The sequence below is a fragment of the Lipophrys pholis genome, assembly GCF_963383615.2.
Source record: "Lipophrys pholis genome assembly, chromosome: 11".
NCBI lineage: Eukaryota > Metazoa > Chordata > Actinopteri > Blenniiformes > Blenniidae > Lipophrys > Lipophrys pholis.
In genome coordinates, this window is record NC_137631.1 from 9749696 (window position 1) to 9764498 (window position 14803).

General features: G+C 42.2%; 1 protein-coding gene across 1 annotated transcript; it reads left to right on the plus strand.

Annotated features, from left to right (window-relative positions):
• Window positions 1-250: 250 nt before the first annotated feature.
• LOC308116722 (potassium voltage-gated channel subfamily A member 1-like) lies at window positions 251-1726 on the plus strand (the record flags this gene model as incomplete). Its single annotated transcript, XM_080475068.1, has 1 exon — window positions 251-1726. The coding sequence occupies one exon, from the start codon at window positions 251-253 to the stop codon at window positions 1724-1726; it is 1476 nt and encodes a 491-aa protein (XP_080331194.1).
• Between the last annotated feature and the right edge of the window lie 13077 nt (window positions 1727-14803).

The window sequence follows — 14803 nt, forward strand, 5'->3', positions numbered from 1 at the left end:
GTAGATGTACCGGAGAGCAGCAATGGTCAAGTCAGCGAGAACCGCAGTGGAGCCGCACTGAGGCAAAGCAGCCAACCAGCCTCCTCGTATCTGGGGACGTCTCCAGCAGTTTAAGGGGTGTGGGAAGCTGAGGAGTGGAAAATTTCCCCCCCAGCCCTGAATGCCTGCTCAGTCCGACTAACCAGTGTTCCAACACACCACTGCTTCTCCTCTTCCTCCTCTTCCTGTGCCACCTCGTCCTCTTTCCAAAATGACCGTGGTAGCAGGAGACAACATGGATGAGACCTCGGCTGTCCCAGGCCACCCTCAAGACACCTACCCTCCTGACCACAATGACCACGAGTGCTGTGAGAGGGTGGTCATCAACATCGCCGGTCTTCGGTTTGAGACGCAGTTGAAAACTCTCTCCCAGTTTCCAGAGACGTTGCTGGGGAACCCCAAAAAGCGAATGCGGTACTTTGACCCCCTCAGAAATGAGTACTTCTTTGACAGAAACCGCCCAAGTTTTGATGCCATCCTGTACTATTACCAGTCTGGGGGTCGACTGAGAAGACCAGTGAACGTGCCTTTGGATATGTTCTCTGAAGAAATTAAGTTCTACGAGCTGGGAGTGGACGCCATGGAGAAGTTTCGTGAGGATGAGGGTTTTATCAGGGAGGAAGAGCGTCCTTTACCTGAGAAGGAGTTCCAGCGTCAGATTTGGCTCCTCTTTGAGCACCCAGAAAGCTCAGGCACCGCCAGAGGGATTGCCATTGTTTCTGTGATGGTGATCCTGATTTCAATAGTCATATTTTGTTTAGAGACTTTACCACAGCTGAAAGAGGACCCAATGGGTCGAATGGTACGAGTGGGGAACACTACTATTTATTACAAGCCAAATATCCTGACTGACCCCTTCTTTGTTATTGAGACTCTCTGTATTATCTGGTTCTCCTTTGAGTTGATAGTACGCTTTCTGGCATGCCCAAGCAAACCTGCATTTTTCAAGAACATGATGAACATGATTGACATCGTGGCCATCATCCCTTACTTTATTACACTTGGCACTGAGCTGGCTGAAGACCCAGAGAGCGAGGGGGTGGGAGAGCAGGCAACATCTCTGGCCATCCTCAGGGTGATCCGTCTGGTCAGGGTGTTCAGGATCTTCAAGCTGTCACGACACTCCAAAGGACTTCAGATTTTGGGGCAGACCCTCAAGGCCAGCATGCGAGAGCTGGGATTGTTGATCTTCTTTCTGTTCATTGGAGTCATCCTGTTCTCCAGCGCTGTCTACTTTGCTGAGGCAGAGGAGCAAGGATCCTACTTTGGCAGCATCCCAGATGCATTTTGGTGGGCTGTTGTGTCCATGACAACTGTGGGCTATGGGGACATGGTCCCAGTCACCATAGGGGGCAAGATTGTGGGATCTCTGTGCGCCATCGCTGGTGTGTTGACGATTGCACTTCCAGTGCCTGTCATTGTGTCCAACTTCAACTACTTCTACCACAGGGAGACCGAGGGAGAGGAGCAGGCCCAGCTGCTCAATGTCAGCAACCCCAACATCCCGTCTGAAACCAACTCGAGCCGCCGTAGTTCATCCACTGTCAGCAAGTCAGAGTACATGGAGATTGATGGAGACATAAACAATAGCATCGACAATTTTAGGGAGGCAAACCTCAGAACTGGCAATTGCACTATAGCCAACCAAAACTGTGTAAATAAAAGCAAGCTGCTTACAGATGTTTAGACACTAGTTAGGAACTTTAGGATCTCTATGGGACTGTCATATGTGGAGTAGACCATCACTTAGGAATGCTTCATTTATCTCCCCAAAGCGCTCTCTTGGCATTAGGCCTACTATTACGCTCAGCTTTTCAGAAAGGACACAGAAAAAAATGGAGCTGTTAGAGTACATGACAGGTAGATAGAATAATTAATTCTTGTGATCCTACAAAAATATAGATATATCGAAAAGAAAAACATTGATTATTGTGCATATCCACGGCTCCCTGGAGGATGCAGAGCACACCCTGTCTCTTGAGACAATGGCGTGATGATTCTAATCTTATGCATGGAGTACAGATAACATTTCAGCAAGTCGCACAATGCACCAGAAACGACTGCAGACATGCGAGCATCTGCAGCCGAGTGGTGAGCGCCAAGAAGTTAGGAGACCCTTCCACCTCGCTGCCACCACCAACACCACCATCACCACCACCACCACCCTCCCCAAACACTCCCTCCTCTCCTCTCACTCCGTACAGAGGATCTACTACTCAGCAAAGCACCTTATAGGAGGAAGACTGATCTCTCTTCTTTGGATGTAAACAGATGGTGATCTACTTGCTTCACGGACATCTGCATTGCTGCTGTTTTCCAGCAGCGGCTGTAATTGTGTTATCACCAAGTGATTCAATGCCATGCCCTTTAGATGCAACACAGCACAATGATAAAGTGAGCTTCACAAGCATGATTAGAGACTTTTCCATTTTGATATCGGCATGCACGAGGCATATCTCACTTACAGGAAAGGATGTTCTTTTGGATATCCATCTCCCTCCCCTGCCCTCTCATCAGTTTTATTACTGAGTGCACTGGATGAGTTTTTAATTTGAAATCCTAATCATTTAGAAGTATAGAAATTGAATGTTAAACTTAAGGGAACAGTACATAAATGAGATCATAGCATGAAAAAGTTACCTGCATTATGGTCTATCAATTAAGGTACTTTTGTATCCTGGTATATTTAATGCATGACGTGAGTATACAGCTTGTTGCAATTCAGGCACTCTGTGGTGCCCTATCATCAGGGAAACTAAGGAAATCAAATTCTGGATGTTTCTGAATTGTGATCAAATATATCCAAACCCACCTTGAGGATGCAGAGTTCCTAATTTAAAGGTAGACAAAGAAACTGAATAAGCATTATCAAAAATGCATATAATCACAATAAGCAACCAATTACAGTATTAGTCAATAGTGCAGTGCATGGACCTTCTTTGAACAAGAAAAGTTAACACATTTTTAGTCATGCTTCCATGTGTACGTATTGGTTTTCAAATCCACTGAGGAAGGATCGCCACCAAAACTTCACGTCATGTTTCCGAGAATTTATTCAGACATTAGTTGCTAGTGCCTTTATCCCTTTCACCAACAGGACCAGTGAAAGTGCCTCTGTGTACAGTGGTGTTCGTGTGGATGAGCAGAGCTGTTTTAGTGTTCGTGTTTGTTACAATGTTAACAATGATGCTGGTTGAGCAAAGGTGAAATAGCAGGTGACCGTGGTCGAAAAGTGAGGAAGAGAAAGAGAAAAATATGATCCATGCTATCATGCACAACCCAGTTTTCATGCTGTCACGCACTTAATTATGCCCTTAAGCAGCAACGTATTGTACTCTGCATGTTTACCATTCCAATACAAAAGGGAATATTCATATAGTTTGTTTTAAACAATGTTTAATTATGTTTCTGTTTTTTTTTTTTTTGGAGTGTGCACCATGCATCCTTTCAGGGTCTCTACCTCAGCGAGGTCATTGCAAACTTGCTGCAGAGCTGCAAGCTTCAATGCAGGGCTTCCTATACCATAATGCAAAATGGAACCTTAAGTGTAAAAATGCAGCCATGCAATATTGAATGTGAGAGTCCCAAAGCATAGCCTTTACACGAGCACTTAGGACGAGTAGTGTACCGCAATCCCGCTCCTTTCTTTTTCCACTTAAAGCTGCGCACAATCAGGACATTCATTGGGAGAGAGTTTTGTAGAGATTGCGTGACTCCCCATCCTGGGGTGAGGTTGACTTGTTTCATGTGTTAGTGTTTCTAAAACAGTGCAATGTTAGGGTGTTGTTGTGCCACAGGAAAAACACCTGAGTGTGTTTGAACACGTCCAACAAGGTGAATCTAGCTTTTAAAAATCTGTAACCCTGCAGTTATTGGGCATTGAGACGCACAGCAAAGTGCAGCCTGTCTTTTGCACAATTGTTTTAATCTGCTGCTTGAAATATTTATTTAGGAGTGCTATTCTTTATTTTTTGGGATTTTTTTTGAGCTTGCTCGTGTGTCGCGCATTATTTCTCCTTAGCATAATGTTCCAGACGGGCAGACTGCAGATAGATTGGAACACATTTTAATGACTACTTGAAAATATCCAGCTACTGCACATCAATCGACACTCAGTGTTAAGATGAATTGATCCAAATCATAGGATGATTTTGTACTGTATGCTCTCCAATTTCTCTGTCTAGCACTCTGTCCTGCAGACAAGAAAAAAAAAAAAAAAAAGCTCCACTGCAGTGCTACTTGAATGTCATAGTTGTTTTTGTTGGTGCAATGGCTATTCTTTGTGGTGCTAGTACAGGACTGACACTGTTGTCTTGTTACTGTAACATGTTATCTGCACATTTTATTTCAAGCCTTTTCTTCTAATGTTCTGTTGTTATTATTGGCCGGTTTGTTAATTTCGGACACAGTTCTGAATGGATCTTTGTACTGTCCTGCTGAAGAGAGTCTGCCTCAGACGAAGTGAACATGCTCGATGTCAGTTACTTATCACGACTGCAAAAAAAAAAAATGATGATAATTGAAGAGTATTTCATTCATTTTGCCTAGCACATAAGTAATACCCAATACCCTCTAATACAATGCTATATATACTCTAAAAGCAAGTAAATTAGAATAGTTTCGATATTGCAGCTATCAGGAAATGGTTTGCTTTGGTGTTCTTCGTCTTGACACTGATTCTTGAAAGCAGTGATGTTTGTACCATGCATGAAACAGTCCGACGCAAACACAAATGACACCCCTCGCATTAACCGCTGCTGCTTTTGATGCTTGTGTGTGTGTGTGTGTGTGTGTGTGTGTGTGTGTGTGTGTGTGTGTGTGTGTGTGTGTGTGTGTGTGTGAGGAGGTGGGGTTTGGGGGGTGGCGTTGGGGGTGGGGGGGACATGTGTGGACGGTGCTACACATTCAATTACCCAACAGACATGCATTCTTAACAGCAATAGAATAACAGATAACCTGTTTCTTAGATGCTTTTTGTATTTAAAAAAAAAAAAAAACGAAAGAAAGAAAGAAATTAATAGGAAAACAAATCTATTTTGAATGTCAAAGACACTGCAAATCACTTGACAGATACTCACAACAGGGCTGTTTATGTACCAACCTCTTAACCTTCCTTCCGGGATTTTGTAAAGGTCAGCGGGGTCAAACGTAGAGGCTGACATTGTAAAAAATAAATAACTAAAAGTCCAGATACAGCAGGCATTGTAATAGTGGCCGTTCCCACTGAGCATCTTGGCTGTTTTGCTGCAGAAGAACGGCTGCTGAGGGGCTCGGTGGAGCCAGGGAGGAAGGGCCAATAATGCACTTGGAGCGAGAACCTGCCCTCAGTTCACTGGAGTCGGAGCAGGTGCCTAAGCTGTTGTACATGTTCATTTGTCGAGCTTATTGTCAGGTGTTATGCTTCTGCAGACAAACTTGAGTAAGAATGTCTGAAAAATGACACTAATAATCCAATAAAGAATCAACGCGGACTCTCATGAGAACCAAATGCAATTTAGTTATAGTAACATAAATTAAAGTAACCACTATATACTGCAGTTATGTATGAAAAACAAGTGTGTTCTTATTTGCCTGTTGGGTTTGTTTCTGATGACACTGTAACGTGACTGATTTAGGAAGGACATGCCTTACACTGGAATATCCAAACAGTATGTTCCTACAGCAAGCCATGATAAAGAATCTACTGTATTATGAACATTTGCTTTACACTAGATGAAATGGAGAAGAAGTGTACTCTTATAAAAAAAAAGAAAAAGAAAAACAACAACATACGGTTTGTCTCTTTGCTTTTTGGACTACAAAGAAGAAAAAGGATTCACCCAAAACACCATGTTCATGTTTGTTTTTCCCTTTTTTCAAATCTCTGCTGCTGAACCTCCTGCAACAATGTATCTCTACAGAAACCTACTGATCGCAAAAAAAAAACACAACTAAAAAACTGCATGGTCGACGGAAGACTGCATGAGCTTTGCCTTTCAAACTGCAGATCAACTATAATGCAGTCGCATCGTTAAAAAAAAAAACAAAAGAGAGAGAGAGAGAAACCCTTGCTTTCATCTGCACCAAGGCTTCCTGTAAGGCCCTGTTCAGAAAAGTGTTGTGAAACGTGTCCTCCGCTGGATTTCCTTAAAAGCACCTTAGCGTCGGCCTCATCACCGGGCGTCCGAGTCGGGCGTCGGCGTCCACACCGTGACGGCTCGGGTGGTGTTCGCCGGGCTTTGAATGTGAGCGAGGACATTAAGGGCTAGTTTCTTTGACTTTGTCTCTATTCTAAGACTGAACTGCTCTTTCAAAGTGACACTCGGCCCGTTTGTATCTCAGTCAAGACGGTAGTGACGACTGCGATGTGGGAAACATGTCCATCGTGTCTAAACAGGGCCTGTGCCACACACCCTTCCCCTGTACTTCACTGGTTTCAAAGCGTTCTTGTTTATCAAAGGGGGGAAAAAAAAGTCATAATACTGGACCTGCTCTTTTTTTGCCTGCTGAGGAGGCGGCGAACAGGACTGAATGTTGGGATGTGTTTGTGTACCTCACTCACCAAAGGTGACAATACATACGAGGTTGCTGTTTGTACTCGAAGTGTGACGGCTGAAGACAGCTTTGTATTTTTTTTCTGTCAAGAATGCACAGTTATTCAGCGGTCAGGACAAGCGGGGCCTTTTCGGAGCAAAAGCGCTGAAGGACTGTTGAACTCTTCTGCTCTTCTTTTCATCCACAAGCAAGCCAAACTCTGATTGTGTTCCCCAACCCAGCCGTCATTGTCATGTTGTGTTTACCGAGGATTATGCTATGGTGTGTTCAGTTTGTCAGATGATGACAAAGGCATGGTCTGTGATCTATGCAAGGGTTACTTGTTTATTTTTCTTTCGTATATCACTTATGATTTCATCTTACATTACCTTCAATAAATTTTTAAGGATCCACTGGTGTACGCTGATTTTGGCTCGGGGGATGGGGGTGTACGGCTCTACAGTAGATCTGCGCAGCGAGACGATCCATCATTGTGACCAGCAGCAGAAATATGTTGCAGTGTGCATTGTTACAGAACTCCAGCACACCTCGGTACTACAGTACCCTCTCACTGAGGCCATTAGCAGTGATTCATGGGGCTAAGGTAATGCTTCCACACTAATCCTCCCGTCCCAGGAGAGCGCCACTTACCTCTGTCATTGCCTGCAAGTTGTTACATACCTAAGGCGCCCGACGAGCTCCCCTGTACTCACACAGGCTGTGATGTGCGGCTCCACGTGCTGAGGACAGACGGCTCAGACTGTGAATTGACAGATAAGACAGGGAGGCACTCATCAAGTCCAAATTGTAAACCTCAGATTACTGAGCCTCATTTACCAAACACATATTCGCTGAAAAACAATCACATTTTGTTAGTTTTGCGAGAAGAAACGGAGACATATTTAATCACAGCAGATGAATGGTGGACTTCAGATTCAGGTCTCCCTTTACCTCAGAGCATACTCTAAAACATCTTGTTTCAGTTTTGACAACCTGTCAGCTCAAACCTCCTAATCGAGAGGTCTCTCCATATTAAACATGTGCAGCTGCCAGGGGCAGTCACCCTAAAACAGCAGACGCACGCGTCCAATCCGAGAGCCGCAGAAGTGAAAGTGAGCGATGGAACCGAGAGAAGGAGACACAGTTTTCGGGGTGTCAAAATGATTCATTCCCACTTGTGTCCTCTGATGGCGTGAAGCTGAACACTGGGCAGCAGAGGCCTCGTGGTGAATACTGCAGCTCATCTGTCTCTGTCCATCTGTCTCTCTGTCTGTCTCTCTGTCTGTCTCTCTGTCTGTCTCTCTCTCCTCTGTCCCTCTCAGTTTCTCTGTTTGTTTTTGCTGTATGGTGACCTGAACAGAAGACAGCCTCTTCTGCCTTCCTCTGCATTGCCCTCAGGAAATGCAGCACTCCTCACTCTGCAGGCAGCAGCAGCAGTAAGGGTGGGGTGAGTTGGCACCGATCCCACTCTTCTCCTTGCACACATACCCCCTCCCTCCCTCCCTCTCTCTCCCTCTCTCTGTCTCACAGTCTCTCTGTCGTTCTCCCTCTCTTGAGTCATGGTGCTCCCCACTGTACAGGAATAACATACAGAAGTGGAGCTCAGTAACTGTAGAGGATTTCACAACACTTCTGTTCGCTCCCTGCTCTCTGATACATCTCTCTAATCCAAACACTTCAACATACAGTACAACTATAGCGTTTTGCTGTCAGATAACCCGTTACACAACCAGCCTCGCTGTTTTTTGTCCCACAAAGCTTCACATAGTGTAATATTTTCCACTAACACTCCATGTTACTGCTGTTAAGTTGCTACTAAAACGGCATACGTCCAACCCTTTACCGTCCGGGAGAGTATTGGCACTAACGAATTGACGCTGCTGGTAAAATAACAAGGTTTGAATCTGCCCATAAATCATATGCTCCACTCTCTAAATAAGCATCACTTTTAGTACCAGATAGGTTGTTGATTTACAGCAGGAGTGTCAGATGCATACATATTTTTTTTTATTTCATTACATTTCCAGTGTTACACTAATGTTAAAGTGGTGGTTCCTTTTTGTTTTACTGCTATTGCTTATATAGGAATACCAAATTAGATAAAGGTATACCAAATTAATATCAAAATGTAATAAACCAATTTGAATATAAAGAATTAAAAACAAAATTAAACTATAAAGTCTAAAACAATCAGGCTAAAAGTAAATTTTCCCTATTTCACGCCAGAAACTAGAGAAACATGTTTAAAAAAAAAAAAAAAACACCAGATGTGATTCTTTGCTATCATAATGAAAAAAAGGGGTAATTCAGGTTTTCTTTTTGATGATAGTTGTTAGTCATGTTACTTGTGTAAATTAAAAATTAAACCATATCATTCTGGTATTTTTGTCCCTGCTTTCTTTATGTGAAGAAATTTTGTATGAATGACTTTTCACTAATATGTCCTGTAACTTACATACTGTAGTTTGTGTTGGTTTTTGGTTTCAACCGTAACAACATACAAAAGTGAAATTTGAAAGAGATTTTTTTTTAACTTTATATTTCACAGATTAATTCAGCTGATGCATCTGGCCTATTGTCAAGCATATTCTCACGGTAGTGGTACTAAGCTGTTTTTTTTTATTTTTTTTATAGACAATGTATTAATATACCTGATATCTTGAAAACGTAGCTTCAACCCACTGGCTCTAAAATAATTCAATTCTTTTAAAAAAAATGTCTCAAACAAAGTAATCACAATGGATTACAGTTCAACTTCAAATTCAGTTCTCCCTCTCATAATGTCTTACTTATGATCCATATTTATCTTTTGCATAATTTGGTATTTTCTGTCTGGCATGCAATATGTAAACAGATGGATACACAAAGGTTTTACTTTCCGTTCATTAAAAATTCAAAACGATTTTGATGTGGAGACAGCACAGTGATGCAGAAACATTGAGAATTCCTCTGAAACGCAAATTCAAGTAACAAACCTGCTCTGAAAATGTACGAAATGAAAGATGCAAGTACAATGCAGGTACTTGGACTTTCCAAACGGTTCCCTGAGCTTTGTCGTCTTTGTTATGTCACATGACTCTGATGGTTTCTTAATTCGTCGCGCTCGGCAGTGGGTCAATCGGTTCCAGTCAATTATGTGCAGATGATTTGTAAACGTACTTGCAGGTCGCCTTTTAGAAGATGTTAGTATCAATCTTTCACAGGAGGACATTGTGGAGCTTTTTTTTTTTTTTAGCATTTTAATGCACATAAATGGTGTTTCCCAAAGAAATGTGTCATTATTAAAACCCTTTAAAAGTGTGATACTGCGTGACTTAATGACTTGGATCAGGTGTCTTGGAGAAGAGAAACACCTTAAAAAAATAAAACTGTGGCTCAGAGTGGAATGGGTCCCAGCCTAAACTCTAAACTCTAAACTAAACTCTCTTGAGGTGGCAACAATAACCACAAGGGGTGGGGCTGTGGGGGTCACTTTGTACGGTCTTGGCTTGTCAAAACGGTTTTACTTGTCATTTATTTATTTATTTAATTAGGGTTTTTTTTTTTGTTTTTTTTAAATGTTTCAGCTCTGATGTGTTGGTGACAGTGTCCACCTGGGCTGTAACTATTTTCCAAATCAGAGAACAGAGAGTCGGACCCTCAGTCTTTCTGAGCAGCAGTCCTGGAGGAAAACTGTTTGGGAACCACTGATATAGTGAATATTTACAGGAGCAAATCAGCACAGAAGCGACATGTATCTCACTGCAGCAATGCTGTTTTTAATCAACAGCAGAGCTCAACGGCCTGGAGGAATAATGCACTGTAAATACAGAGTTGTTAGTCTTTGTGTCTTCGTGGGATTTGTTGACAATAAGAGGGAAATAAATTCCCTTCCCTTTAGAGAGTTCAACACACAATCACAGGTGGATGTTTACTTGAAGTCTCAGGTCAACACAGGCCCCAGATGTCAGGCTCTGCATGCTAATGAGAAACTTCTAATTGAAACTGTGATGGTTTAAGCCGCCGTCCCAGTAATCCCTGATCAGCATGTCGGACAAACTGAGGGACCCGTCGGTCAGAGAGCTAAGTCTTGATTGGCCGCCGTCGCCTCCTCCTCCTCCTCCTCCTCCTCCTCCTCCTCCTCCTCCTCGAACACACAACACAACCTGAGCGCATCCCCTTGAATGAAACGCCTTCTGTCAGCTTTTAGGCAAATGTGCTCTTATCAAGGAATGAGCGCTTCCAGCCATGACGATATGCAAATGTACCATACACACACACACACACACACACACACACACACACACACACACACACACACACACACACACACACACACACACACACACACACACACACACAAACACACACACACACACACACACACACACACACACACACACACGGCTCGCCTGAGTCAGGCTTCTTGATTCCCTGATCGATTTCTTTCAAGACAGACACTCATCCTGTATCATTTGTACAAAAATGCGTTGCCATTCCTGTTGATGTCATCCAAAATGTTTCTCCTGAGCCTCGTCGTGGCGGCCTAATTGGCTGTGCACGCACAGTATCGTATGAATGCTGTGTATCAAATCACAAGTGTCCTCTGGTGTTTGACTTTGGAGCTTTGTTAAGCCAAATCTCTGCAGGAGTGCACCATTAACAAGGTTAGAGGTTCTGAATGTTAACAATGTGTAAAATAGCTTTGACAGCATTATTGGATCTCCCCTTGCTGGAGCCAAAGTCCCCGAGGGTCCAACACCACCCAACTCCCTGGTCCAAGCCCACCGGTCTCTCTCACTACCCTCCCCATCCTGGTTCCCTGAGGTCCTCTCTCTGGCCCACTTCCTCTTTGCATTACCTCCATCAGGCCAGGCTCTGCTGACACACTTGTTTAATAATTAAGGGCACGTCCATAATTTCCTCGTCCTTGTGGAAGTCCACAAATGGTCTCTGTGAAACTCGGTCTGGTTAAATGTACCTCTTTGCTTCAGGCGACTGACAGCCCTACATCAACGCAGCAAGGCAGCAAGAGATTTGACGTCGTCCTGAGAAAGTGGCGGCAATCACAGAGCAAAGTTCCCCGACAGTACGAATGTCAGATCATCTGGTTTACAATGGTGAGGAGAGGGTTCCCCCTCATGCAGCGTGACACAGAGTAGAAACACACCAGGAGAGATAACACAGTCACACAACCTCTCAATAATCATCTTTGATAAGGTTTTTGATAAGATGAAAAAAGACTGCACATGCTTTGCAGATAATAGTATTTTTTTGTTGTTGTTGTATGTCAGACTTTCTAATGTTTTTGCAGTATAAAGTATATTTGATGGGTTCACAGGCATGAAAAAAGATAACTTATATTTTGCTTGTTAAGTGCACTCAATTTGACATATGTCTTGTAACGCTTTGTATAAGGTCTGTCATTGAGCTGCTCCCAGCTGACTTTGGAAAAAGGCAGGGGGGTCACACAGGCACTTCCAGAGCTTTTCCACCAGCGTGACAACAACATGACAACATCACAAAGGCAAAAGGCCCTTACTTCTGCAGGACCGGCCTTTTTCCATCTATGTAATATTTCCAAAATTAAAAACAAACTCAGAGTGACACCTAAAAAACTAATCCATGCATTTGTTCCTTCGAGAGTAGACTATTGTAACTCCCTATTATCAGGGTGTTCAAAGAACTGCTCAAAAAGTCTTCAATTGATTCAGAATGCTGCAGCTGAGTATGCTGAATCTTGACAAGAACCAGCATAAGAGATCACATCACTCCAATACTAACCTCTCTTCATTGGGTCCCTGATAAATCTAGAATAGATTTTTAAATCCTCCTTCTAATTTATAAAGCTCTTAACAACCAGGCTCCATCATATCTTAAAGAACTGTTAGTCCCATATTTCCCCAGATTGTCAGGCTGCTGGCTTATTGGAGGTTCCTAGAGTTTCTAAAGGTAGAATGGGAGGCAGAGCTTTTAACTTTCAGGCTCCTCTTATGTGGAACCAGATCCCAGTTTCAGTTAGGGAGGCTGAAACAGTCTCTGCTTTTAAGACGAGACTCAAGACTTTTCTAATTACAAAAGCTTCGGGCTGTTGCAAGACCCCCCCCCCCCACGTCTCTCTCTCTACCTCTCTCTCTACCTCCCCCTACCCAAACCAGGGTCTGTTTCTCCAAACAAATGGAGATCCAGACAATCTATCTCTCTGTCTATTCTATCCTTTCCTCTCCTCTATCCTCTCACCCCAACCGGCCAGCAGAAAAGCCTCCACCTCTGAGTCTGGTTTCTGTAAAGGTTTCTTCCTGTTAGAGGGAGTTTTTCCTTTCCACAGACGCAAATAAATCTGCTTGCTCATGTGGATTTTTATTGTGTTTTCCTCTGTTAAAAGCACCTAGAAATGACTTTGTTGTATTTGGTGCTATATGAATAAAGTTGAATTGAATTGAATTGAATTGAACTTCTGCATTTTGGGGTTTTTCATCCGACAGCCAAATTCTTGTAACTCTCATCTTCCCCTTTGTACCCACAAAGGATCTGTTATCAATGCTCCGTGTCTGGAAATGTCCTTGTGGTATCGGGTGATGTGGATCTCAGTTTACATGCTCCTGCTGCCTAGTTTGCAGTATCAGCAAGTTTGTCTGGCGGAGAATATTCGAAACTTTACATCAACAAAAGTTGCGCTGTGACCTTCCTGCTTCAGTTACATCGCTGGAGGCGCTCGGCAAATACAAAACCACAAAATGGCATCACTGCGAGGCCCGAGGGCGGAGTCCGCAGTTCGTGCTGACGGGACTCTGAGCCACGGTCAGATGGTCAACAGAAGGTCAACCTGTTTCAATTCGAGATGCCTTCAGGGTCAAAAGTGGAAATGGCTTCTTTTTTTAAATTTTCTTAATTTAGTTCACTCGTTAGTCCAGTTCTGCACAAAGAGAGACTGAACCAGTTTAGCTTTACTTGATGATTTTTATAAATCTAATAGTGTTGTCGAGCTCGCCCACGTCATGACAAAACAAGATCGTCTCATTGGATTTTACAGAATTTCATGGTTGTACACCTCAGGGTACGAGTTGGAGCAACCCCTCAGATAACACGACTCTGTTAAATCCCAAAATGTAGGGCCAGCATATTCAAAGGCATCCTTTAGCTTCAATGCTGGAAGAGTCTTTCTGAAGGCCTGAGGACATTTCAGAGTATATGTACCATATATGTCAAGTATATGTTTAACTAAAGAAGTACATACATTAATTAGTTCTTTTTTTTTTTTTCTTTAACAATTTGTACTTTTTAATTAAAAACAATCTTGTGTTGTCCCTGGAGTTTAATTTTATTTATTTATTCATTCATTCATTCATTCATTCATTCATTCATTCATTCATTCATTCATTTATTTATTTATTTATTTTCCTTACAAATATTTCTACGTTCATATTGATTTAATTTTTACAAAAATATTTTATCCGTCTTCTGTCATTATAAAATGGCATCTATCTTTTTATTCTTTAACATTTGCTGTTTTCTTTACCTGTGTTGTCTTATTATCTTTTCAATCATCTGTCAATCACTTTGAATGGTTAAAAACATGCATGAAAAAACTAAATTATTGATAATAGTCATTTGGCATGTTTTATATTTTGTTTCTCAACATTTTTTGTTCCATTTTTGAGTGATTTGTTGATTTTTTTTTCTTTAATTTTCCATGTTATTTTGATGTCTTTTTGTTTGAGCAGATTTGTGACATTTTTGACAATGTTGGTTGTTTTGTGCATCTCTCTAGTAACTTGGGTTTAATTAAGCCAATCATATGTGTAATCTAGATTGATTTGGATAGTTTGATTCTTCTGTAATTTGTTTTGGAGCATTTTCATTTGCTTTAGTTTTGAGTCGTGTTCATGTGTTTAAAAAATGACGTTGGTCCTTTGGCCATTTTTATGTCCCTCTGTTTAGATTTAACATCATTTTTTTCCACACCTCACCTTGGTTGTTTTGTCTCACTTTCTTCAAATTACTGGAATATTCCACCAAAGCTGACTAATTGTGTCTTCCGGCCTGTGTCAGGTCGGCTTGTTCAGCAATACGTCCCTGAGTTATAGCTCAAGAATGAAAACACAGAGCTTCAGAGGGCCTGATGGGAAGATTTTGTTTCCTTAAGAATGAGCCAGATGGGCTGTTTCCTTGTGTTTTCAGTTTTGAAACTCAGCTGTGTCAATCAGCCGCTTCTTCTATTTACTGAGCAGAGAAGAAAATGCAATCGATTGACATCTATATCAGAACATAT